This window comes from Lactuca sativa, chromosome 8 (genome assembly GCF_002870075.4).
Source record: "Lactuca sativa cultivar Salinas chromosome 8, Lsat_Salinas_v11, whole genome shotgun sequence".
Taxonomy (NCBI): domain Eukaryota; kingdom Viridiplantae; phylum Streptophyta; class Magnoliopsida; order Asterales; family Asteraceae; genus Lactuca; species Lactuca sativa.
This window is the reverse complement of record NC_056630.2, coordinates 43,050,985-43,077,661: the sequence shown is the minus strand read 5'-3', so window position 1 is coordinate 43,077,661 and position 26,677 is coordinate 43,050,985. Positions and strand designations below refer to the sequence as shown.

The following is a 26,677-nucleotide window of genomic DNA, read 5'->3' as shown; positions in this document are numbered from 1 at the left end:
ACTGCATCACTATAACAACACAAGTAACCATGGGGTTACTTTTCAAGTACTGTGACAATTGGTGTGCTTCTTCCAAATATAGTGACCTGCAAGTGTACTGTCACACCTCGCTAAAGCGGAAACGCGAGGCGTGGCAGTATAAAGGGTTTCATAGCAAAACTTAAAAGACAACACCAACCATAATATTAAAAATCATTACAAATTTACAATGGGTTTGAACAATTTTTAAAAGAAATTACAATGTAAATTGAAATACAACACATGCGAATGCTCCTAAAAGTGAAGTGTCCCTAAGTGCCACTTACTCGATGATTCCTGAAAAAGCATGTAAAACGAGCGTCAACTATAAAAATAGTTGGTGAGTACTCACAAGTTTAAAAATAATATTGGTTTCATGAATCAAAATCAAAATTTTGATATAAGTTTCCATAGATAAAAATATATTGCTAAAATGAGTAAATAAGTTTGTGTAAACAAAGTTCGTTGTCATCATGAGAAATAAAGTATGTTGCCCAAAAGAGATGCAACGTTCATTTCCTCATGGGAAATAAAGTTTGTTACTAAAATGAGTAATCAAGTTTCATTGCTACAAGGAGCAAACAAGTTTGTTACTATAAGAAGCAACCAAGTTTGTTGCTAAAACAAGTAAATAAGTATTTAGTAACAAAAGTTCGTTGTTATAATGAGATACAAAGTTTATTGCTATAATAAGTAACGAGTTTGTATGTGTATGAGCAAACAATGAGTTCTCAACCAAACCTATAACTGAAGCCCTATCAAGATCTATGCTTATCGTTCCATAGATTATATGGTATCATGTACTCCAGCAATCGGGTGAGTGAGGAGTTGTCAATTCCTAATAGCGCTATCCACAATGACCATTGGCTCAAAGAGTTAATAGTTAGAGAAAAGTGTAAGGGAATGGCCTTAAGACGATAAGTTCTCATGTTCCGTGTTGCAGACATACATAGAGAGATATAACAATAAAATAGCAATCATGTTTGATACAAATCAATTTAAATACAATGAACAAATAATAGTTTTCCAGGACATGCTTTTCCACCCAAAAACATAAAAACTGAAAAAAAAGGCGAGTACGTGAATACTCACAATATGCATTGAGATGATGCAAATGGTGCCTTCAACTATGATCCACTTGTACCACTATCGATTCCTACACAATGTTACACACTAATGAGTCTCTAATAGAAAGCTAACACTAGTATACTTACTATTACAATAGAATTATGCCAATAACGTGTCAAAATTTAATATTGATAAAGTACAAACATTTTTTCTGTGAAAATTAAATTTCAATGAATCAATTGTTATATAACAATTGAAGTGGAAATTTCTCATTATTTAAATGTTAATATTTCACATTTTAAGAGGTGTTCGAATGATTAAATATTTAAAAACTAAATCAATTTAGTTCTAAAATTTCCCAAAGTTTGCATTTCAGTTTTAATTGAAGTCAAGGACCTCAAGATAAATTTTCTTGAATTTTTTATTTGTCTGACTATTTTTCACGATTTTAGTTTCTTGAATAACCATAAAATCATAAAAAATATTAAACAGTTAATAAAAATTACCAAAAATTCAGATTTTAGTTCTAACTATACTAAAAGACTTCTAGATTAATTTTCATGGATTATGGATATGTATAACCATTTTTCATATATTTAATTCTCTAAATAGATACAAATTCATGAAAAATAGAAATCAGTTAAGAAAATAGCCCAAAATTTTTTATTATAATGTCATTACACATACTTAAGCTGGGAAAAATATAAAAATCGGTTTCTAAACTGTTTAACCCAATTTTATGATTTTTATGCATTTATTCTAATAAAAATGGGGATAAATAGAAAAATGTTTCCAAAATTACCAAAACTTTTATAATACTGTTATTAGACATTATTAACCTGGGAAAAATATAAAAATGGATTTCTAAACTGTTTATCCGAATTTTATGATTTTTGTGCATTTATTTTTATAAAAATTGAAATAAATAGAAACAGTTTCCAAAATTACCCAAAATTTTTGTAACACTGTTTTTATACATGTAGAAGCTGTGAAAAATATAAAAGATATTTTTCAGTTAGTCTTTCTAGTTTTCTTTGTTTTATCCTCTTAAATAATCATTAATTGGAGAATAATTATTAAACAGTTAAAGCAAATTACCAAAAAAAATTGAAAACTTCAATTACAGTGTACATAATTCAGGAAAAATACCATTGGTGAGTTTTATATAGTTTAATCCGATTTTGTGGATTTAAGTGTGTTTAATCTTAGAAAATAGGGGAAAAATAGTATACTGAATATAAAAATAATAAAAAATTTTATTTAGTGTTATACTATATTTTAAGGTCTTCTGGTAAATTTTCATGAATTTTGGAGGAGTAGAAATATTTTTCCCATTATTAATCCATTATAAATACAAAAATCGGGGAAAATAGTAATGCATTATGAAAATTTCTGAAAGTATTTTTCTGAGTCTTCCACATAGGTTAGAAGCTGCGAAAATTATTATATAGACTTTTAAAATTCCTTAAAGTGGTTTTATGATTTATTTGAATTAAAAAAAAAGAAAATTCAAAACCATATTAAACAGTAACAAAAACCGATGTAATTTAACGTGAGGTCATTATTTAGTATAGGGCTCATTCACGAATTTACCTAGGATTTATAGACCTCAGAAAGTATTTTATATGATTTATTTCCCTATTTTATTTCAATAATTATAATAATTCGAGAAAACATAATTATTTGCTGAAAATGTGTTGAACATCTCATTTTGTTGATGGGAATCTGGGAAAAATCGGATTTGGTCAGAAAAGAAGTTTTAGATATTTATTTGGAAATAAATCGTTCATGAACATATTTGAAAGCTTTTAACAACATACTTTGATGATCTAGCATCTAAGCTTGAAGATCATCACATGCATGTTTGTTTGAAGACCATTCATGAGTTTGAAATGTTCAAAAATCATTTTTTATAGAAAAATTTGGACGCATGTGGTGTTTTTCACCCAAAACTTGTAGAAAAAGTGCATTATGTTGATTTCAACTTAGGTTTTGGTCCTTGGATTTCACCATTTACAACATGCATGTTGTTTTTGGGAGATATCCTACCACCATCATCATCAAAACCATGAGTTTGAGCAAGTGTTCTTGATTTTACCATAGAATGGAGTAGAATAAGGAGAAAGTGTAAGAAAAACCTTTAAAACTAGAAAGAAAAGTGAAGGAGATTGAAGGATTTTCGGGTTTACCTTTAAGAACACCTCAAGGTGATTAAGATTTAGAGTTCAAGGTGTGTTCTATGACCCATTTACTGGAGAATTTCGTGGTTGATGGAGAGAGGAAGAGAGAATAGAGAGAAAATGAAGTGAGGGAGTGTGAAAGAGAAAGTGAAGTATGGAGAAATGGAGTGTAGAGGGGAATTGATTGAGTGTGTTGGGAAGAGGTGAGAGAGAGAGAGAGGAACCTGACTTTTGAGGGTATAATATCTCTCTCTCTTTCATTTGTCTTTATAAATTTTAAATATTTTATAAAAATATCAAATATTTATAAAAGATGCAACTTAACCAAGTTTTTTTTTTATGCATAAAAATATTGATATTTGATTTATAAATTAAGGGTAAATGTTAATGAGTTCAATTTTAATTCCTTAAATGCATTTTTATAATTTTAATTACTATAAGTTAATATTAGAAGCTTCGTAATTATTTTTATAGAATTTTTAATGTTAAAGTTTATAAATATGAGTTTTTAGGGCATTTAGGGTTTTTGAGAGTTTGTAAATCTTTGGATATCAAAATAAATAGAATGTTTGAGACTTTAAATTATCTTATGGTATTATAACTCTTTTATAGTTATAAATAATGTTTGCAATTTATTTTTATCGGTTTATTGGCATTCTATGTAGTGATTCCGAGATTCAAGTGAAATTGAGGAATCAAGTATACTAGTCCTAGTCTTCAACTTTGACTTAAGTTTCTATGAGACTTTGACCTAATTTCTACTTCTAGGTCAAGTGCATGATGTGTGTATATGATTCATGAAATGGTGTTCGAGTCAAAGAGTGACCCGAATATGGATAGTCACTACACTTAAGTAGTAGTACATATCAATGTGAAATCTAAGTACACTATCATTCGATCCTACTTGTTTCCAAGTTTCTAGTAGGTTATAACTTAGCTTCTAGTTACTAAGTCTACTATGTGTCGTGCCTATATGTGCAACGAAGTTTATTCAAATCTAGACACGATTCGAATTTTGACGGTTGTCACATGTACAGACCTAAATAAAAAATAATTTAATTAGTAATTTGGATTGGTTGTTATATTAGTAAAAAATATGAATAAAAATAAGATAAAAAATTTCTGTTTGCATAATCTCACTCTAAGTTGCTTAGTGTAATCTTCATTTAATGCCTTAGTGTGTTAGGATCGGATGCTTCAAAGGGACGAAATGAGACAATTTGTCCAATAACATCTACACAAGTTTAATAAAATAGAAGTAGATATTATTTAGTTAAATACTAACATAGTAACATGGATAATAAAATACACAAATTATAAAACTGAATGGAATAAAATTTAACAACTAACCAAAGAATGACTCTCTTGGGCAAGTTTGTTCGATGATAGAATTAAATTCAACAAACACAAAACCATTAACTGGACCTGGAAAATCCTCACATCTTTTTATAATAGTTTTCCAATCCAAAGTAATGGTTTGTCTCTGATCGCTAACACTTAAACCATTTTTCACAGCAGCCATACTGGGTTTTAAAATGATGTAACTTTGATCTTCCTTTAACATATGACCAAATCTGGAAAATTTTTGGTTAAATACACGAGACTGGTATTTTGTTCCCTGTTAACCAAAATAAAAAAAAATTATATTGATGGAAACATATGTAATATTTAGTAGTTTTAAAAAAATATAACAAACCTCTTCTTCCATGACGATTATTTCAATGGATAAAACGATATTATTCCTTATGAAATTCCACATCTTTAAAACCCGTAGTTTGAGATGTGAATCATCATCCAAACTTTCAATGTCTTTTAGGTATACTTTATTACCTATATTTATTTCCTACAAAGAATTGATAGCATAAGAAATAAAAAATAAGAATATAACAACATATTATAAAAGTAAAACAGAAACTGTTTAAACCATATACACATAATAAAAAATTAAATTAATTATGTTTAACATAGCAATAGGAAATTTGCAAATTTAATTAATAGCATAAGAAATAAGAAATAAGAAGATATATTATAATATCAAAGAAGAAACTGATTAAACTATTTTAACCATATTATAATTACACATCTTTACAATTATGTTGTTTATCAATAGTGTTTTTTTATCTACATACACTAACATTTTGATATCCATATTATAACTGCATTTGAAACTTTATTGATATATGATTTTATATACATACGGTAACAGATACATACACAAAGAAATCAATAAAAAGAGCAGTGAAGATGAATGAAACAAATACATTAAAAAAATGAGACAGCTTAGTGAACTGAATAGGTAGATACAGTAACAGTTACATACAAAGCTTGATATTACGATTATAAAGCCTTCAAATTGATAAAAAATAAAAAAAACAGATACATACACCAAGAAATTTATAAAAACAACACTAGAAGGAATCATCAGATGAATGAAATAGTTACCTTAAAGAAAAACAGAAGACGAATTGAGATGGTTTCCTGCAATTGATATCTCTTTTGCTCTGAAAATTGGAATCGCTGTGAATGAAGAAACCGTGATATTATATTTAAAAAACAAAGATTAGGTAACTTACGGTATTTAAGGAATTGATAAGCATTTACCTTTTGACAGATTCAATTATCGTATTTAATCAAATTATGATTATTTACCTTCCTTTTTTTATTTCAAATGCAGGAAACAGACGTCCTTAATGAAGGGCAAAACCGGAACTTCACTTTGTGTAAAATAATGGGAAAATTCGATGGAGGAAGGCTCTATGACTGACACGTGTACAAAATCTACCTATTTATTAGAATAGGGGATTTTGTTATTCGATAAATGTTTTTAAAGCTATTATATATATATATATATATATATATATATATATATATATATATATATATATATATTAATTACCAAAATTAGTATGTGTGAGGATTTACTATTCATTCCACGTAAGCATATTTCATACTTTCAATTTTTTTTCATTTTCTACCCTTTACTTTTATTTGTTTTTATATTTTCTACCCTACTAATTTTGATGTATTTTTTTTTCAGTTTCCATCCTTTACTTTTATTTGTTTTTATATTTTATACCCCTAAACTAATTTTTATGTAACAATTTATATCCTCAATTTTTTTTTCATTTTCCACCTTTTACTCTTATTTGTTTTTATATTTTGTACCCCTAAACTAATTTTGATGTAATAATTTTTATCCTTATAATTTTAAAATTTATATATATTTATATTCTTTCGCCTTAATTAATTTTTATTTAACAGTTTTCAACCCTTATAATTTTAAAGTTAATTTATTAGTATTTTATACATTATAATTTTGTCACTTACTATATTTTAAAGTTATATTTCGGCCCCTTATATAATTTTTTAATAATTTTTTTTTTATTAATTTCTTAAAGATACACTTTCAAGTCAATTGTTTGTATCCATGTTTTATTTTGATATTTTTGTGCTCCATTTTATATGGTTTAATCGTCTTCGTTGTATATATGATGTCAAACTACGTTTTTTAACATACTGGAATCGTCTTCGTTGTATATATGATGTCAAACTACGTTTTTTAACATACTGGAGCTTCCGCAGCAACGCACAGATGGTCTAAGCCCTAGTTTAAAATAAAAGTTATAGATATTAGTAAACATAAATTTGTGGATGCACCACAAGATTTTCATTTATCCATAACTAGTTATGAGATTCGTGTATTACATAGGTTTATTAAAAATAAAAATTTAATATCAATATTTAAATATTAAATATTTTATAAAATAATAATTTTACATATCATAATGTAATCTTTTTAAACATTTATAAAAAAAAATCAAATCTTCTTTACAACATTTATGAGACTTTATTATCAAATTAATAGAATGATTCTCTTTCCTTATATGAAATTTTATTTTAAAAAATGGAAATTCTAAAAAAATAACAAGTGGAAAATAATAATTCTAAAATTCTTACAAAATTACATGGGTAAAACTCTTGAAAATTTGACAAATGACAAAAAAAATCTTTCATTTATTAGAGAGGATTATTAATTATTAATAATCGATCAATAATATACAAAAATTACGACTCAGGCCCAAAGACTCCGTCATTTTGGTGTATACTATTGTCGAGTTCGAATTCGAACAAGGTCGAAACCAGTGATACGCAAAGGTGATGCTTTGGCTTCAAACGCTTGTTCAACTTTTTGTCGGAGATGGCTATTAGATCACTCTCCAGGCGAACCAAAACCATATACCGGCTATTCACCGGAACTACACCTTCTCCGACGCCCAATCTCCGATTCATCTCACCTCCACCCTCCTCCCTTCACCACCTGTTCCCAGCATTCTCCTCTCAATCTCTCCTCTCTTCCGCCTCACCTACCATTTCCTCCTCTTCAACAGAACTCATCAACGACATATCTCGCATCCTCAGTGACTACCGGAGCCCCCGTCACGACATCGTTTCAGCCCTCACTCCCTTTGCCGATGCGATAACCACCGACTTGGTCGAACAAGTACTCAAACGTTGCAACAATCTTGGTGTTTCTGCTCACAGGTTCTTCCTTTGGGCTAAAAACTTGCCTGGTTTTGTACATAGTAAAGATAGCTATCACATTCTCATTGATATTTTAGGTAGAAGCAAACAGTTTCCATTGGTTTGGGATTTCCTCGGAGAAATTAAACAATCTCAATCTTGTGAAATCACTTCTGTAATCTTCTGGATGATTTTTAGTGCTTATTGTAAAGCTAATTTGCCTTCCGACGCCATTAGAGCTTTTAACAACATGGTCGATTACGGGATACAACCGAGTATCAATGATCTGGACCAGCTTTTGTATGTGCTTTGCAAGAGGAAGCATGTGAGGGAAGCTCAATCGTTCTTCGATAAAATCAAGCATGAGTTTAATCCCACCGTGAAAACCTACAGTATTCTGGTTCGAGGTTGGGGCTACATCGGAGAAGCAAGTGAAGCACAGAAGGTGTTCGATGAAATGCTTGTGAGAGGATGCTCTGTAGATGTACATGCTTACAATAGTATTCTGGAGTCCTTATGTAAAGGAGGAAACGTCGATGAAGCTCACAAGCTATTCCGAGATATGAGATCTAAAGGACTCGAACCAGATGCTTTCACTTACTCCATTTTCATCCATGCTGCTTGTGATGCAAACGACATCCATTCAGCCTTTCGAGTTCTTGACAGGATGAAAAGGTACAATCTCATCCCTAACGTCTTCACATACAACTCCATCATCAATAAACTCTGTAAATCCGATAAAATCGAAGAAGCATACCAACTGTTAGATGAAATGCTCGAGAGAAAAGTTAAACCAGATGTGTGGAGTTACAATGCGATCTTATCATTCCATTGCAATCGATTAGAAGTAAACATGGCTACTAAATTGGTATCACGAATGGATACAGATTCATGTGAACCAGATCGACATACCTATAATATGTTGCTTAAAATGTTGATTAGGGTAGGGAGGTTTGATAGGGTCACGAGTTTATGGGAGAAAATGGAGAAAAATGGTTTTCATCCTTCTGCTTCAACGTATGCTGTTATGATTCATGGTTTTTGTAGGAAGAAAGGGATGGTTGAAGAGGCGTGCAGATATTTTGAAATGATGGTTGATGAGGGGATACCACCATATTCTTCTACTTGTGAGGTTTTGAGGAACAAAATTATAGGATTAGGGTTTGCAGAGAAAGTGGAGATACTTGCAGAGAAGATGGAAAGAAGTAGTTCTTGTTCGATACAAGATCTTTCTGATATTATGAGAGGTAATATGAAGAATATAAAGTCAAAAAAGGAAGAAAATAGCTCAGAAGAGAGCGATTATTGAGATTATAACAAGGTTGCTAACCTTTTATTTGTATTGGTCTTTTTATATCAAACAACCCCTTATATAGATAATATTCATACAAAAATAGTTATTTTGGATATGTACCCTGTGCGATGCTGCTGGAACCCTTGAAAGGATTAAATAGAAAAAAATAGCAATGTAATTTTATTATTGACTACCATAGCATCCAACTTTCATTTATTCTTGTTACTTAAGAAAGGCTACCTAAAGATAACTGTGTTAACCAAAAACTAAGCAAAAAACGGGATATCATTTTGAAAGTATGATGTCCTTGTAAGAGAAAATAGTGAAAGTCGACTGCTTTGGTGTATGTATGTATGTATGTATGTATATGTAATAATCACATTATCACATTAACAAATAACAAAGAGATGGAAAAAATGGGGTACATATTACATGGATACAAAAGTAAACTTTATATCATTTTGAAATCATAAGCCTTATGTCATTTCAAAAGCCCTATGTTATGTTTTTCTAATTCTCTTGGAGAAAAAATGACTTAATAGGGTAACATAGTTTTCGCTATGTATACGATTAATTCTTACTTTTTGTTTTTAAAATAAGCCCTTGAACTTATTGTTTTTGTACACATTCAGTCCTGAACCGACTACTTTAGGTTAAGTCATTCGTTTTTACACATTAAGTCCTTTTTTTTTTTTTTGCAAAATAAATCCTTGTTTTTTGTATACATTTAGTCCCTATGATAAGTTTCTTTTGGTTTTGCTCACATGATATCTTATATGAGACAATCATTAATAAAACGTTCTCATATGTGGCTCGTATGTGAAATGGAATCATGTGTTTCTTGTCTTCGTTTTGGGACAATACCATCTATATTCAATGGCAATGCAACTTCATTCAATATCATTACAAACTACATTACATGAGATGAAGAAAATATATTATTCATAATGATTTCAATTGTTGGAAATAATGTCCAAAGTTTATAATAGTTGGTAATATTACTATTAATATCAAAGTCCTTCTGGATTACACGTAATGACAAATTTAAGCAATTGTTGACATGAGAGTTTATTGGGGATCCAAATTGTTAATTTATTAGTGATTAGTAAATTAATAGAAGTTCATGACGTGCCTCCTTAATCCTCGCGACAAAACCCTAAACGTTCTAGGGTTTTAGTATTTTGTGAATTCACATTGGTTTGAGACAGGAACCCTCCTCTTTAACAGTTGCAAGCTTATGTTCAAACCTATTTGCTGAAAAATGATCAAAATCGACATACCGAGGAATTAGGGAAGACACTAAACTTTTTTTTCATGGTGTTACTTTGTCTTAGAAGTGAGAATTTGAGTTGAGAGAAAGAAATCATAAAGAATCTCATTATCTCTTACAGAGATAAATGAAGCTGAAGTCGAAGATATTTTATTCTTAGAGAAAACTAAGGCATCAACATTATTTGATCGATACATGAATTAGGTTACTGATATAAGTGAGGGACAAGCCATATATGATAACATCTTATTAATGATTGCCTGACGTAGGATGTCATTTGGGTAAAACCTAAAGAAAATCGGTCATAAGAACTGAATGTGTATAAAAACATCAGTTTGAAATAAATAAAAAAAAAACTATTTGCTGAAAAATTATCAAAATCGACATACCGAGGAATTAGGGAAGACATTAAACTTTTTTTCATGGTGTTACTTTGTCTTAGAAGTGCGAATTTGAGTTGAGAGAAAGAAATCATAAAGAATCTCATTATCTCTTACGGAGATAAATGAAACTGAAGTAGAACATATTTTATTCTTAGAGAAAACTAAGACATCAACAGTATTTGATCGATACATGAATTAGGTTACTAATATAAGTGAGGGACAAACCATATATGAGAACATCTTATTAATGATTGTCTGACGTAGGATGTCATTTGAGTAAAACCTAAAGAAAATCGGTCATAAGAACTGAATGTGTACAAAAACAACAAGGACTTATTTTGCAATAAAAAAACATTAATGACTAAATGTGTACAAACTAAGAATTTAACCTGGAGTAGTCGGTCATCACCTGGATTAGGTCATAAGGACTGAATGTTTATAAAACAACAAGTTAAAAGGCTTATTTTACACAAAAAAAGGGACTAAACGTATACATAGTGAAAACTATGTTACCCTATTAACAAAAATATTGACATGAATTTATCTCTTAGGCACTAGTTAGAACCCGGAGAAATAAACAAATGGTAACCTTAAATCGAAAATCAAATACCCGAAATAATTATACATCAATTAGTAAAAGAAGGTCAATTTTATGTTTTACCTATAGAAGGTTCTCTAGCTAGCAAGGAAGACAAGCACTGTAGTGAAATTCGAGTATGTTTTTTTTCCAATGAACTCACCCTTGTAGATTCATTGACTCGATGCTTCTTATTAAATGTTTTGGCTTTACTTAGAACCTATTTCCTAGTTGAGGGTGTGCAATATCGAAGCTAGGGGTGACAATTCTCGACACAACCCCCGACACGAAGATAAACGAGTTTGGGTTGAGTTTTTCTGACCCACCGACCCATTTATTATATGTTTGTGTTCAAGTTTACAAATAATTTTCCAAGTTGACCCGTGAACCCATCTATTTTATTAGATTACACTACAAGAACTGCCCCTATGGCGATGATTTCTTTTAACCCTATGATGAAGACAAGTCATCGGGATAGCCTATACCGACGAAAAATCGTTGGTAAAATGTTGTTGGCATAGTCTCATCGTTGGAAGTGCAAAAAGTCGTCAGGATAGTGTAACACTCAGTTTAGGTACTCATTTTGTTAAGTTATTAAATAATTTTTTGGGCTCAAACCTAGGTCACGTCGTGAGCACTTGTATGTCACGACATGACGTGGCATCTCAAAACGTGCATCACCTTGAGACTCACAACGTGATCCCTTATGGGTCACGACATGAGACCTGGCTGAGAAGCAAACCATAATCTTTGGGGGTTTCCTCGTATTTAAAAGAAGTGAAGCCTAAGGTTAGCCCACCCTTAGCCTCCATCACCTCGTCATACTCTCCCTTGAAACCCTAGCACCCTATAGTTGATTTTGAGCTCTTTTGTGGTGATTTTAGCAAATAAGAAGAGGGGGAAGAGCAACTAGTTCACCATCTCAGCATTCAAGCCTCACCATTATTCATCTTCACACCTTCTGAGTTTCCAGGTTCAATGCTTTTTTAGTCATTAAGCTTAGATATGGGTTTTTATGCATTATCTTTCATCTCTATGTTGATATAGTGTTTGGGGTCCATAAAGTTGCCAGGGACGTTCAGTTTAGATACCTTTCGGACATTGAGGTGAGTTTTCCTCACAATACTTGTGGGTCGAAGGCACCAACACCAGCCCACTAGGTTATGTATCCTGGTATATAGGATGATGTTATGCTGGTTATATGGTAGATTGGTAGACCTGTATGATTATCGATGCTCGCTGGTTATATGTTAGATTGGTAAATCTGTATGATTACCTGTACTTGCTGGTTATAGATTATTATTGCATATGTTGACATGTTATTGTGTTTTTGGGTTGAGGAGGTCCTGTTTTGTGCTGATGTAATGTCCCAAAACTCAGAACCTAAAATTTTTATTTTTATATTAAATAAACCATCAACCAAACATGCTTTTCAAAACCATAAAGTATTCAAATAGTATCCATAAACATCCCAAAAGTACATCAAAGTCAATAAAGCGGAAAATCATGGTGTGTGCAATGCGATCATCCCACGCCCTTCCCCTTCGAACCGGAAGCACCTGAAACATAAACTGAAACTGTAAGCACAAAGCGTAGTGAGTTCCCCAAATACTGCACACCATACATATGCGTCAATGCAAGGCTGTACCAAGTCTATTTCACCCCAAAGCCATTTCACCCCCGAGTCTATTTCAACTCATATGTCAGCACAAGGCTATACTGTGTAACATCCCAAATTTCGAGGCCAAAAATTTCATTTTTAATTAAGAGATTCATAACATAGTTTGCCGAACATTGCCAATGTCGTAACAATTTATAAATAAAACATAACAACGTGTCTGAAAACCATGTCATCAAAGTAATGAAAATCAGAGTACAATCCCATAAAACTCCATGCGGAAACCACATGCGTGTGTGTGACGCGCTGTTACACCACCGGCTCTTTCCTTTTTGACGAAGAGGTACCTAAAACCAAAATGAAACTGTAAGCACGAAGCTTAGTGATTTCAACCATCATACCACGTACCCTACAATCACATATCATGCACACTGTCGGGCAATTCTGGGGTGTTGACCTACCCATGTCAAGCCATTCTGGGGTGATGACCTACCCATGTCAGGCCGTTCTGGGGTGCCGACTAACCTCTGATCTATCTCAACCAGCAACGGGGACTATTTCACCCTACCTTTATCATACAAAAACAAATATAATCATACGGTCAGGCATATCTGGGGTACTGACCTACACTTCATTCCTAACGACCGAGTCAGGGAAAAGCTATTCCTTGCTACTACCACTAACACACATAGCAAATCACATAAGCATATCTCATAAGCATATCACATAAGCATACCAATATAATTATCACAAAGATAATTATCTACCAATTACTCCTGTTGGCGGGCCGGTGTAACACCCCGTTTATAAAGTAAATAAATAAATGCATAGAAGCCCTAAAATAAATAATAATTAAGCAAGGCGTTAGTTTCGAGGGTTAATTGTTACTATTTTAGAAGTTGGGGGTTAAAATTGTAAGTTCTGGATTTAATTTAAAAAGGATTTCAGAAGTCGGGGTGCGGTTGGTAATTAATGGACTTAAATTGAAAAGATTTGAAGGTTTAAGGGGGCTGGTTGGTAATGTTGGGACTTATTATGAATGGAAATTATGGGACCAAGGGCTAAAGGGTAATTTCTATACTTAAGTTGAAAAGATTTCGAAGGGGAGGGGCTATTAGTGTCAAAACTGCATGAAGATTAAATGGGCACGGTATTAATCGGTGCCATCCTTTTTCCTCCCGTTGGAGCATCTAAACCCTAGACCGAGCAAGGGCTTCAGCCTCCATCGTCAAGAGCTTCCTCAACCGCCGCTTTTGTCGCCAAGCCCGTGCGCCGCCCTTGATGCCTCACCATTGTAGCACCACCACCGCAACTTGTTGCCGGAGTCGATGTGTGCAATTGGAAGATCGCCAATATCGATGGAAGGAAGCCGTGAGGTTGTGAACGACGGGAAGGCCCTCGGTAAGGTTAGTTGTGACTTATCTCTCCCCTCTTTCGTTCTTTTTGGCAATTTGACGCTATGTGTGACGACTGTGGTACCGACGGCCCTTGCACCACCATTTCTACTTGTTCCAGCGACCTTGGCCTTCTAGTCGGTGGCTGGGGAGCCTTGGTCCTGTGTTGTTTATACGCTTGGGTTGCTGCCACGAGTTGAATGCGAAAATATGGGTGTTATTTGACTATAAACCCACTGCCACCATTGCCATCGTTTTCTGCCGCCACAACCATCATGAAGGGTGGTTGTGTGTGTTTTTGGGTGTTTTTGGGTGTATTGTGAGCCTAGTTATGAGTTTAATGTGGTATGGATATTCTTGGATAGGGGAAAACGAAGAGAATTCGTCACTGCTTCCTGCTACCGCCGCCTTATGCCACCAGGTGGGTGGTTGGGCTTCCTTCATGAACAGAAGACGAGTGTGGATGTATGATTTTATTGGCCGAAAATGCCACCACCACCATAGGGTGGTGGCTGCCACCACTTACCACCACCGGCCACCATAAGGTGGTTGTGTGTGTGTGTGTGTTTATTTCCCTTTTAGTGTGTTTATTTTTGGGTTGTAAATGGAATTTGAAAATGGAATAATAAAAGAAATTGAAAACAACCACATTAGGGTGGTGGCTGCCGCCACCGGCCGCCGTGTCGGGTGGCGGTGTGCCTCGTTGATGTTGTGATTCGGTTGGGATGTTTGGACAAAGGACTAAAACCCTAATTTTGAGAATTAATCGGTACACACACTCGGGAATTATTTAATAGTTTGAAAGATTAAATAATAATCATTGGCAAAGATTAATCTAAGCAGTATTGGACTTAATGTATTAAGTCCTTAATGGGTTAAGTAGGAAACTTAACACTAATCATCATTTTATGTGAAACTCTAACTTCGCTTGGACTTTAAGTTGGGCCTTCCTATTGGGCCTTGGTGATTGGGATAATAATGGACCATTGAAGAGCAAGCAAATGGACTAGAACATTTAGATGGGCTTTAGGGTAAGGCCCATATGTGAGGGTTGGGCCCAATTTTCCAAATTGGGCCATAGATGGGCCATAGTTTGGGCCTAGATGGTTGTATGATATTGGGCCCTTAGAATGAGACATGTTGGACTGAACTTAACAATTGGGCCTTAAGGGAAGTCCATGTAGAGGTTTGGGCCCAATTTGGAAAATTGGGCCATATGTTGGGCTTTAAGCCATGGTTGGACTTTTGGGCCTTTGGACTGGGCCTTGGGCTTGAATCAAGCCAAGTTAAGGGTTGAGTAGTTTTTTACCCCCAAGCATGGACTTATGACTATGAGTTGGAACCCAATCACTAATTAGGTGTTATTTTGATATTGACAAATCGGGAATCTGTCATCCAGCAACTATGGTTTTGTTAGCAGGACTTCAGCAGTGTGAGGTGAGTCCTCTTCCAGTAGGAACGGGTCTAAGGCACCAAGACCAGCCCGTATATGTGATACGTTAGTAGTTGAGTGTGGACGGGGCCCGTATCTCATATAGTGTGGGCGGGGCCCGTATCTCATAGTAGCTGAGTGTGGGCAGGGCCCGTATCTCATTATTATTCGAGTATAGATATCAGTTAGATTATTAGATTGCTATACGTGTTGTCTGTATGATACCTGTATGTGTTGTTAGTAATATGAGTGTGGGTGGGGCCCGTATCTCATAAAGTGTGGGCAGGGCCTTTATCTCATAGTAGCTGAGTGTGGGTGGGGCTCGTATCTCATAGATAGCTGATATGGTACAAATTTATATGCTTAGTGGTACTTGTTGTTTGTGTAGTAATTATATGTGTTCTATCACCAACGGAGTGTGGGCGGGGCCCGTATCTCCTAGTCAGCGGAGTGTGGGCGGGTCCCGTATCTCCTTGAGTGTGGGTGGGGCCCGTATCTCTCAATAGCATGATTATGTGTATGGTATGTGGTAGTTTGGGGAGACTCACTAAGCTTCGTGCTTACGATTTTCAGTTTTGGTTTCAGGTATTTCGCTTTTCAAAAGAGGAGCTCAGGATGATTGCAGTGCATACACCATTTGTTCAGCCTAGGATGTTTATACTCTGAGATTTTTGACAATTTTTATGATACTTTAAGATACACTGTTTATATGATGTTTGATGACAATGGTTTTATTATTAAATTAAAACGAAATTTTTGGACCATGTTTTTGGGACGTTACAGTTGACATTGTGGCTTTAGACCCGCCCCTACTAGAAGGTAACTCACCTCGAAGTCGTGTAGTGTCTGTACTATCCTAGGTGTGGAATTCGGCTCTCCTCAACTCCTCAATCCCTACATGACAACCCTGCTAAGTTATCAATTTGTACTCACAACCCCTACAAGGGTCAACTTGAATCCAAGGGTCCTCAGTTGTTTAGGCTCATAAGGGACCTGGTAGTTTGGGGAGACTCACAACCCCTACAAGGGTCAACTTGAATCCAAGTCAAAGTCAAAGTCAAACCCTGGTCAAGTCAATTCTTTGGTTGACCAGACTCGCCGAGTTGGTCTGCCAATTCGCCGAGTCCCTTCGTCTACATAATACTACAAATTTGTCCCCACTCGTTGAGTCTAGCAAGAGCTCGGCGAGTTCACCTTCAACAACACTTCAGTCAATCTTCAACCGACTCGGCAAGTTCCTCCTTGAACTCATCGAGTTCATCTTTAGCATATGAATGTGACCAGTCTATGAATCGCCGAGTTGTATGAATAACTCGTCGAGTTCATCTTCAAAGATTGGGAGATTGCCTTGAACTCACCGAGTTTGCTCAAACACTCATCGAGTCCCATGATTCCCAGGTCCTTTATGAGCCTAAACAACTGAGGAACCTTCCACACTATCATGTGGTCCATCGACAGAAAGGATTTGGTGGTCATTACACCCCGACTCACCGAGTCCCAAGAACAACTCGCCGAGTCCATCCTTGATCATTACTATACAGTCGATTTAAATGGGTCTTAACACATCAAAACCATAGATATGGCCTCCTAATGTCCATTTTACACATAAAGTTCCAAGCTTGGTGCACATGCAAGGGGTCTTCGGCTCAAAAAGCCATAAAAGATGTTCTTCAAGGTGCATGGGGCTCTCATGGCCATAAAGTTGGCGCCTTTATGCCATGAGACCACTCCAATGACCCAGATCTGAAGTCAAAACTCCATATAACCCTTCACAAATTCGAAAATGGCTTAGAAAGCCCTAAAGATACCCAAAATCCAAGCCCTAAGGATGAATAAACACATGGAAGGCCAAGACAGGGGCATTTTACCTTGAATGAGATGGAAATGGAACAAAGTCTCTGGATCTTCAAGCCCCAACTAGAAATCTCAAGCTTCCTCCCTATTTTCAAGCATCACAATCCACCAAAATGCACCAAAATGGCCTTAGGACACTCACACAAGGCTAGGGTTTCGAGATAATGCTTTTTGGGAGTAATAGGGACTGTGGAGGCTGAGATAAGTTGTTTAAATAGGGTAAAAACCCTCAAAATTAGGGTTTCACCCGAACAACACCTACTCGCCGAGTCAGTCTCCCAACTCGTTGAGTGGGTCATTTAAACCCCCCGCAGATCATGACTCTACTCGACGAGTTGGGCCACCAACTTGTCGAGTCCCAGAGAAAAACATAAGAAATACTTGAAAGGAAGCATACCAGGGATCGGGTGTTACATACCGAGTCTATTTCACCCCCGGATCTATTTCATCCCCCCCCCCACACACACACACACACATATATATATATATATATATATATATAGCAAACAAGCACACATGCATACAACACATATAGCAGGAGTCACAAAGACTACAAGCACATACAATCCCTAATGTCCTATAGTATAGTTAGCAAACTCACCTCAGTCTGATGACAATCAAATAGATGCTTGGGCTGCTAAACCGGAGAATCTCCATAATTGGATCATAAATCATAATCGAGACTTTAATCAACTAGTCCTAACTCCTAGGGTAGAAGACCATTTTACCCCTCCCTCAAATGGCCTAATAGCCATGGCCCAAAATCAATAGCACAAAAAGCCCAATAATGACCCAATTCCTAGAAGATAATCAACGCCCAAATCCATGAAGACCCAAGGACTAACAGTGGCCCAATTTTAGAAAGACATGTGGCCCAACAAGGGACCAAAATCCTAAAGTCTAATGGCGGGCCAAAAATCATTTTCAGAAAGACTTGTGGCCCAATAATGACCCTTAGTACACCCAACGTACTAGGTTGCTACACGGAGTCAGGGATCCAGACATGTACGCTTGCGTACGCCCCCATTAAGTCATTTTTCCCATTAAGCACTTAATGATTAAGACCAAACGTCCAAATTCCAAATCCAAACCTTAGGGAACGTCTTAATCCATAATGTCACTAACCTAGTGCCTTTGCAGGGCTCAAATGGACTCAAACCTTAGATTTAGCATCCTACTTTCACCAAATGGACATATACTCATGCATGTTTGATCCGCAACCATCAATCTGAAACTACACTTGCCTCTCCTGAGGCACTCCAATCAAATCCTCCGGGAATACATCCGGGTACTCCCGAATAATCGGTACATCACCCACAATCGTCTTACCCTTCTCTATGGTATCCATCACATAAACCATAAACCCAGAAAAACCATTCTAAAGATAACGCCTGTCCCTAACTGCTGAACAGATAACCGGACCACGCTGAACACCCTCTCCCTATATGACTAACTCTCCGCCACTTAGGGTCCGAATAAGTACCAAATGGTGCTCGAAATCAATCATTACCTCATTAGGGCTTAACCAATCTATCCCCATAATAACTTTTCTCCCACGCAGAGGAATATGAACCAGATCAATCGAGTACCACTCACTAAACAAATCCAATATACATCCCCGATGAACCCTCGATACTCACACAGGAAGATCATCAACAATCTCAACCTTTAGTGGATAATCCATCTCACCCATAGCATCAACAAACATCTTGTTGAGAACAAGAGATACAAAGGATCAGGTAGCCCCCGAATGAAACAAAACCAGAGTAGAGATGTCGTTCACAAAGAACGACCCTAAAACCGAAAACGGATATAAGCACGAAAATCAACATAAATAAAGATATAATGAGAAGATACATACCCGTCACCACATCTGGTGTTGCACGAGCCTCCTCGGCTGTCAGCTGAAATGCCCTGCACCTCACAACATGCGCTTCCGCCTTACCCTAACGGCCATCTATAATCTGCAAAGTCGCCAGAGCGGGTGCTGCAACTGGTCATGTTGCATCTAGACTCAGATAATCTCCATTTTCCCTCTGATTGCAATGAAAGAAAATCAGACTCGGTCTCTGGGTGGTGGCTGTGCAATCCCGGCTAAAGTGCCCACTCTTGCCACACTTATAGCAGCATGAACCACCCCTATAAGTTCCATCGTACGTCTTGCTGCACTTTCCACAGCGGCCTCGTCCCTGCTGGCCCTTCGATCTCGAATGAAAAACCTTGGGCCTCTTTCCCGAACCCTCAGAACCCTGAACCTGATTTGACTTCCTCTTCTTCTCCATCTCCAAGTCAATTTCCCTCTATCTGGATCTCGCCACCATACCATCCAATGTCCAGCAACTTGATATACTCATATACTGCCTGATATCTCTCCTTAGCATATCGTGATATCTCACCATCTTCATCTCCCTCATCCGCCACATACTGTGGAATCAGTAATGCCCTCTCACAAAACATAACGGTAATCTCCGCCACCGTCTCAGTAGTCTAGAAAAGGTCCTGGAACTCCCTCGCCAACTGTTGGACCTTAATCACAGGTGGAAACTCATCCTGAAACCTCGACACAAAATCCTCCCAAACTTAATATCACAAAAAGCCCAATATGGGCCCAAATCCATGAAGGTGCAAGGCCTAACAATGGCCCAATTTCAGAAAGATTTGTGGACCAACAAGGGCCCAAAATCCTAAAGTCCAATGGCGGCCCAAAAGTCAAAATTCCATCCTGGTTAAGTACGCTAAGTGTACCACTAGTACGCCCATCATACTAGGTTGCTACACAGAGTCGGGGATCCGGATGCATACACGTGCGTACACCTCCATTAAGTCATTTCCCATTGAGCACTTAATGCTTAAGACCAAACATCCAAATTCCAGATCCAAACCGTGGGTAACTTCTTAATCCATAAAGTCACTAACTTGGTGCCTTTGTATGACTCAAATGTACTCAAACCTTAGATTTAGCATCTTACTTTTACCAAATGGACATATACTCATGCATGGTTGATCCTCAAACCATCAAGATGCTAACTTTATGAACTAGGGATATTAGAAACATAGAGAGGATCAACTTATAACTTCTGGAGTGGTAAATTCCCACTAGATCTCATTCATGGGACCAAAAAGTGACCACAACTCTACTAGATCTAGATCTAAGCATAGAATGAGCAAAGCTTTATACCTTTATGAATCTGGAAATGATGAATGGAATTTGGATCTACAAGCTCCTCCTTGATCAATGTTCCTTAACCAAGCTTCTTCCCCTTAGATATACACCAAACACACAATAAAAAACATACAAATGTCAACTCTCTCTTGGAATGGGTTAGGGTTTCGAAATAGGACTCAAAAGAGGCTAAGGAGGTTGGTAAGGATGTGTCATTGGGCATAAGGTTGTTTAAATAGGGTCCAAACCCTAAAATTAGGGTTTGTCCCCTGATTACATACTCCACGCATACAAGAGGTATGCCGAGTGTATGCTCTCTCTTCCCAAATTTATGATAATGCCCTTAGGGACTAAATTTGAAAACTAATTACACACCAAGGGTTAAAATGAAAAAAATACCTTGAATCGGGTGTTGCAGCTGAAGGCCAAGATACCTAGGCGGTCCAGTTGATGTTGTAGGCCCATTGGAGTGGTCCAACATATGTTGTAGGCTCGGGAGCGGTCCAGCTGGTAGCTGAAGGTCGGTGACGGTCCAACCTAGTGTTGTAGGCCTGGTTTTGTGCATTGTATTATGTTGTAGTGTGTGGTACTTTAGGGGAACTCACTAAGCTTTGGATTACAAATTTATGTTTTGGTTTCAGGTACTTCAGAGGACAGGGGCAAAGTTAAAGCTTGATTGTGCACATCATCCTGGATTTTATATGACTTATAATTATGGGATACTCTTATTCATGTTTATAGTTTTGAGAAACTATGTTTTTATGTAACTTATGGATTTTTGAATGGTTTGAAAAATGAAAAATTTGTCATGATTTTTGGATGTTACAAGTTGGTATCAGAGCCTTGGTTTGAGTAGATTGGATGAACACTTGTGTGATTCCAAACTCAAACTAAGGATCTACAAAATGTTTTAAAAAAATAACTCTAAAAGAACTAACAGAAAGGATGTGATTTGTACAATCATCCGGAGCCAGGGAATGTGATTCCCCATGATACCCACATTTGTTTGTTTACTGCTGATATGATATAATTGCATGATAGTAAGTATGCTAAGGATCTTTCAGGAATTGCATGATAGAATTACGTGATGTATGATGCCTAATAGCCTAAGAGAATTTCCTATTATGCTATATGGAATTGACATTATTACTGTAGTTGCTTAGTGTATGCATCATATTTGTACATAACTAAGATTTTATAGCCTGAGAATGTTTGATTTACCCTTATTTACTGTTCCTTGTCTAACTATGGGCTTAGGGTAGAATTAAGTATTCGACTGTCTATCGAATCCAGTGTTATGTATGATTAGCATACATGAGCGGCTGCCAGGTTAGTAGAATTTTCATAAGTGAGGATGGATTGTAGCAGGCCAGCATGAGGAAGGATTAGCCACTCTTAAGAGGATATGTATAGGATGTATGCATATCCTAGATCTTAGGCCCTGTGGCCGAGTTGTCCGTGATGGCCCGTTAAGATAAATACGGGTAGGTGTGGAAGGTAGTATGGGCTTGTACTACTGGAAGCACAGGACCCGTACATGTGGCAATGAATGATGGGTTTTATAGGTTACAAGAACTATGCTTGTGGTGTAACATCCAGTTTTCACAACCAAAAATTTTCATTTTTTATTAATCAAACCTCCAAATTTATTAGTCCATTAATTTTGAGTTATATTTATTAAAAATCAAAGTATTGTAGAAAAATGGAATCTTCAATGTTGTTGGTGAGTGTGTATAGTCCCGCCTTCGCCTTCCACCATAAACAATTGGGTAAGCATAAAACTTAGTGAGTTTCCCCCAAAATACAACCATGTAAATAGATCACATATACAATCAAACATGTCGGGTCCAGTCAACCATCGGGTTAGAGTACCCCAAGCCCAGTCAACCTTCGTGTCTAGTCATCCTCGGGATGGAATACCTCAGGTTAGAATGTCAATATATAGCAGGTCCAATCAGCCATTAGGCTGGAATACCTAGGGTTTGTTGGTCTAGCGCCTTACCCCGCCGCTCTTCCTGAGCCTCCGTGCCTACGACTTACAACCAGCCCGCACCGGGGATCTTGGCCTACTGCACAAAGCAGGAACACCTCAACCCAGCCAAACACAATATGTCAACATATAAACAATCAGGATCAAGTAGACACATAATACAAGCAAACAATAATCATACAACTCACTACTGCCTACTAATCCTCTCACAACATACAGTCCTGCTACCAGCTAACTCCCATAGAATGCGTAACCATAAGTAACGAGAGTTGAGATAGCCACCTAAACAGATGGTCCTACTCTAGAACCACAACCAAACAAGGAACAAGAAAGAGAGACTAGACCAAGAATTCTCAGGCTATCCTACATGACCACAGATAGTCCCTAAGGGCACTCCATAGATGATAACCAGCAAGCACATATAACATACAATTCTACAGGTTATTACCACACAGCTAGATACTCAATACTAGGAAACATATCTAACAGATCACTACAGCATAAAAACATACCCAATAACAGGATACAAATCTAATAGATCCCTACAACATAACATCATACTCAATACCATAACACATATCTAACATATAACTACAACATAACAACATACTAAATATCAGCAATCTAAGAAATGCATGGCCGTATATACTCAGAGGTGAGATAGTCACCCAGACATGTGATCCTACTCTAGAACCACAACCAAACAAGGAACATGTAAGAAAGATTAGATCAAGAGTCCTCAGTCTATCCTACATGACTATATACAGTCCATAGGGTATCCCTCTACTAACAGATAACCAAACTAGTGGGTCGGCGTTGGTGCCTTCGACACATAGGTACAGTGAGGCGAAACTTACCTCGATATGCACGTAGATAACCACTATAGCAACAAAGAACTCTACCAGCTTCAAATCACTTCCAATCACCTACATGAAGATACTTGAGTCAATATCCGATCACATGTCATAGTCACTTGCAACAGTGACCACCTCACATGAAATGACAATTAGGGTTTCACATAAAATAACGATTAGGGTTAAGTAAGAACACTTAACCCATTAAGGACTTAATCACTTAAGGGTATGACTGATTACGATTTGACTTAGTCGTTCTCGAGTGAAATAATAATCCACTCAACAGTCCAAATACGTGACCGATCATTGTCCAAATAGAGCTTCCCGATTCTAGGGTTTTCCACATAAAATGATAACTACGGTTAGGGTTTGATTTAGTTATGAAGGAAATGAGTGTCAAGGAAATGAGGAGGAGGGGCACTGGGTTTAAATCCCATCCCTTCCAAACTTAAATCAATTTGTACAAGATTGGTCCCTGCCTCAATAAATGTTTTTCAAATTAAATCCGATAATTACCAAACAACCCTTACTTCACGAATTTCTTTACATATCAAGTCCTAATGTTACAATATAGACCCCGAATTTTGGAAATTATATCATTTAACTCCTTAAGGCTAACACTGATAAATTATTACGAATTTAAGGCTAAAATAAAATAAAATATAAAATACATCTCGGGGTTTTAGGGCTTATTATTATCTATTATTATTATTATTATTATTATTATTATTATTATTATTATTATTATTATTATTATTATTATTATTATTTACTTATTTTATTTTATTTATTTATTTATAACGGAATGTTACATGCGGAATTTCACTTAACCCTTAAGGGCACATTCAACCTAAAGGATCTATGTCATATACTTTGAATCAACATACTATAAACAACCAAAACTATCATGAAACATAAGTGAAACCCTAGTATAATCAAATAACACAAGAATTAGGGTTACATACCTTTGATTTGTTGTAGTAAACAAATCACTTTAGTCCTACCTTTGAAGAGCTTGGAAAGCTAGCACCAAAAGTATGGTTGCCTCTAATGGCTCATACCCAACCTTAGCAACAAGAACACAAGAGAAAAGAGAGAGAAGAAAAGGGAAATATTTCGTTCACCCTTCAAGGGAAATAAGCACTACTAAATAATGACCTAAGGGGTCATATTTATAGCTGTCAGGAAATCCTAGAAACCCTAAATTTGAACATATAATAATATATTTCAAATTAGACAATTATCGAGTTTCTTATTATCATTTTGAGGCTTCTAGAAACCCTAATAGGGTCCTTAAAACCATCCATGTGATGGATTCTAGATCCTCTTAATTCTTCAACTATTGAATAATGACAACTTAGTCCTTGCACCTTTAATTAATTCTAATTAATCCCGAATTAACTCCGGTTTAATTCTGATTAATAATTAATCAATCCTAATTGATTTCATATTAATTTATTAATCACATAAATTAACAAATTAGTTATTTAACAACTGATCTCATATTAATATATTAATCACATAATAAATTAACAAATCAACTATATATTTCTAATTAATATATTATTCATAATATATTAACAAATCATTTATTACAATTTTTTATTCACATAATAAAGTAACAAATTATTCTCTCTCAAAAATGTAATTTCTTCTAGTTACTAGTTTTGAAGGCAACCCAAAAGAACTTTGTTTCTAATTATAAGAATCTACAAATTTAGTTACTGGCTTAGACACCTTAATCCACCAGTATCCCACTTGGATAAGTCTGTAACTACAATTACAAGTATAGACCTTGAACTAAACAGTAAAGAGTGCTTTCTAAAGCCACTGTCGAACTTTGATTCAAATCAAATGTTCGCCCTAGGATAAGTGATCAGTTATTACTTCGTTCTACAAGATATTGTATGAGCTATGATGCATGTACTCTATTAATTGTTAATTGTTTTCCGCACTGTATAGTTTTATTTCCTATAAAACATATCACCAACGTCAGCTAACTATTACATGAATACAACTACATGTAACAAAATTTAAATAGTCGTTCGAATAAGAGACTTAACCTTAGAATGGTTAGACTCAAACAAGAGTTGCACAATAGGGACAAATCAATCACTCTTAGATTATTTAACCTTTGCAGCATGTAACTTGACGCATTCATTTAATAGTTAACTCACATCAATATGAGTCCTACAAAGCACAAAGAAAGTAACATTCGAGTAGTAAACTCTATAGACAACAAGGCATCAAAAGGCATCTTCCTTAATAGGCATCTCTCTTAATAGGCATTCTAGCATGCATTTCTAACATATTACCAATACACATAAAACAAGTATGGGTATCTTGGGGAATAACTTTCCTTGAGCTCCGGCTGAATGTACACATCGCATCCTTTCCTTTAGTTATTTTAAAGTTAATTATGAAAAATATTTTGCAAATCCATAGTTTGAGTCTGGAATTACACAAGTGTTCATCCAATTCTCTCAAACCAAGGCTCTGATACCAACTTGTAACATCCTAAAAACCGTGCCAAAAGTTTTTCATTTTTATTACAAACATTTTCATAAAACCATAAGATAATCAATTGTTGTTTTCAAATCAAATCCATAGAATAAGAGTGAATTACCCTCGGGTACATAGATTACCCCAACCCATAGTCATCAGATTGGATTGCCTCGGCCTACAGTCATCGGACTGGATTGCCCCAGGTTTGTTGGCTTACAACACATAGCAGTAAAGCCTCAACCCAACCGCACTATGTCAACATATGAAACAAATAAACAATAACACACAAGTACATGTAATCATACATGTCTACCAATCTAACATATCACTACAACATAACAACATCTGATACACAAGGATACATAACACGATCTATTAGGTTGACATTGGTGCCATCGACCCACGACTATAGTGAGGAAAACTCACTTCTCGAACCAACAGATATCACAGCAACTGTCACAACTCCAAGAGCTAGCACTACGAGTCACTTATGCCATTAAGAGAGACTCGATCTCAATAGATAATCCCAAAACTATCAAGTTAACCAGAAGTCAAC

General features: G+C 35.8%; 1 protein-coding gene across 1 annotated transcript; it reads left to right on the top strand.

Annotated features, from left to right (window-relative positions):
- Window positions 1–7,345: 7,345 nt before the first annotated feature.
- Window positions 7,346–9,267, top strand: LOC111902468 (pentatricopeptide repeat-containing protein At1g52640, mitochondrial). The gene has a single exon (XM_023898294.3). It carries the CDS (start codon window positions 7,465–7,467, stop codon window positions 9,094–9,096), a length of 1,632 nt encoding a protein of 543 aa, XP_023754062.1. The 5' UTR covers window positions 7,346–7,464; the 3' UTR covers window positions 9,097–9,267.
- The last annotated feature ends 17,410 nt before the right edge of the window (window positions 9,268–26,677 follow it).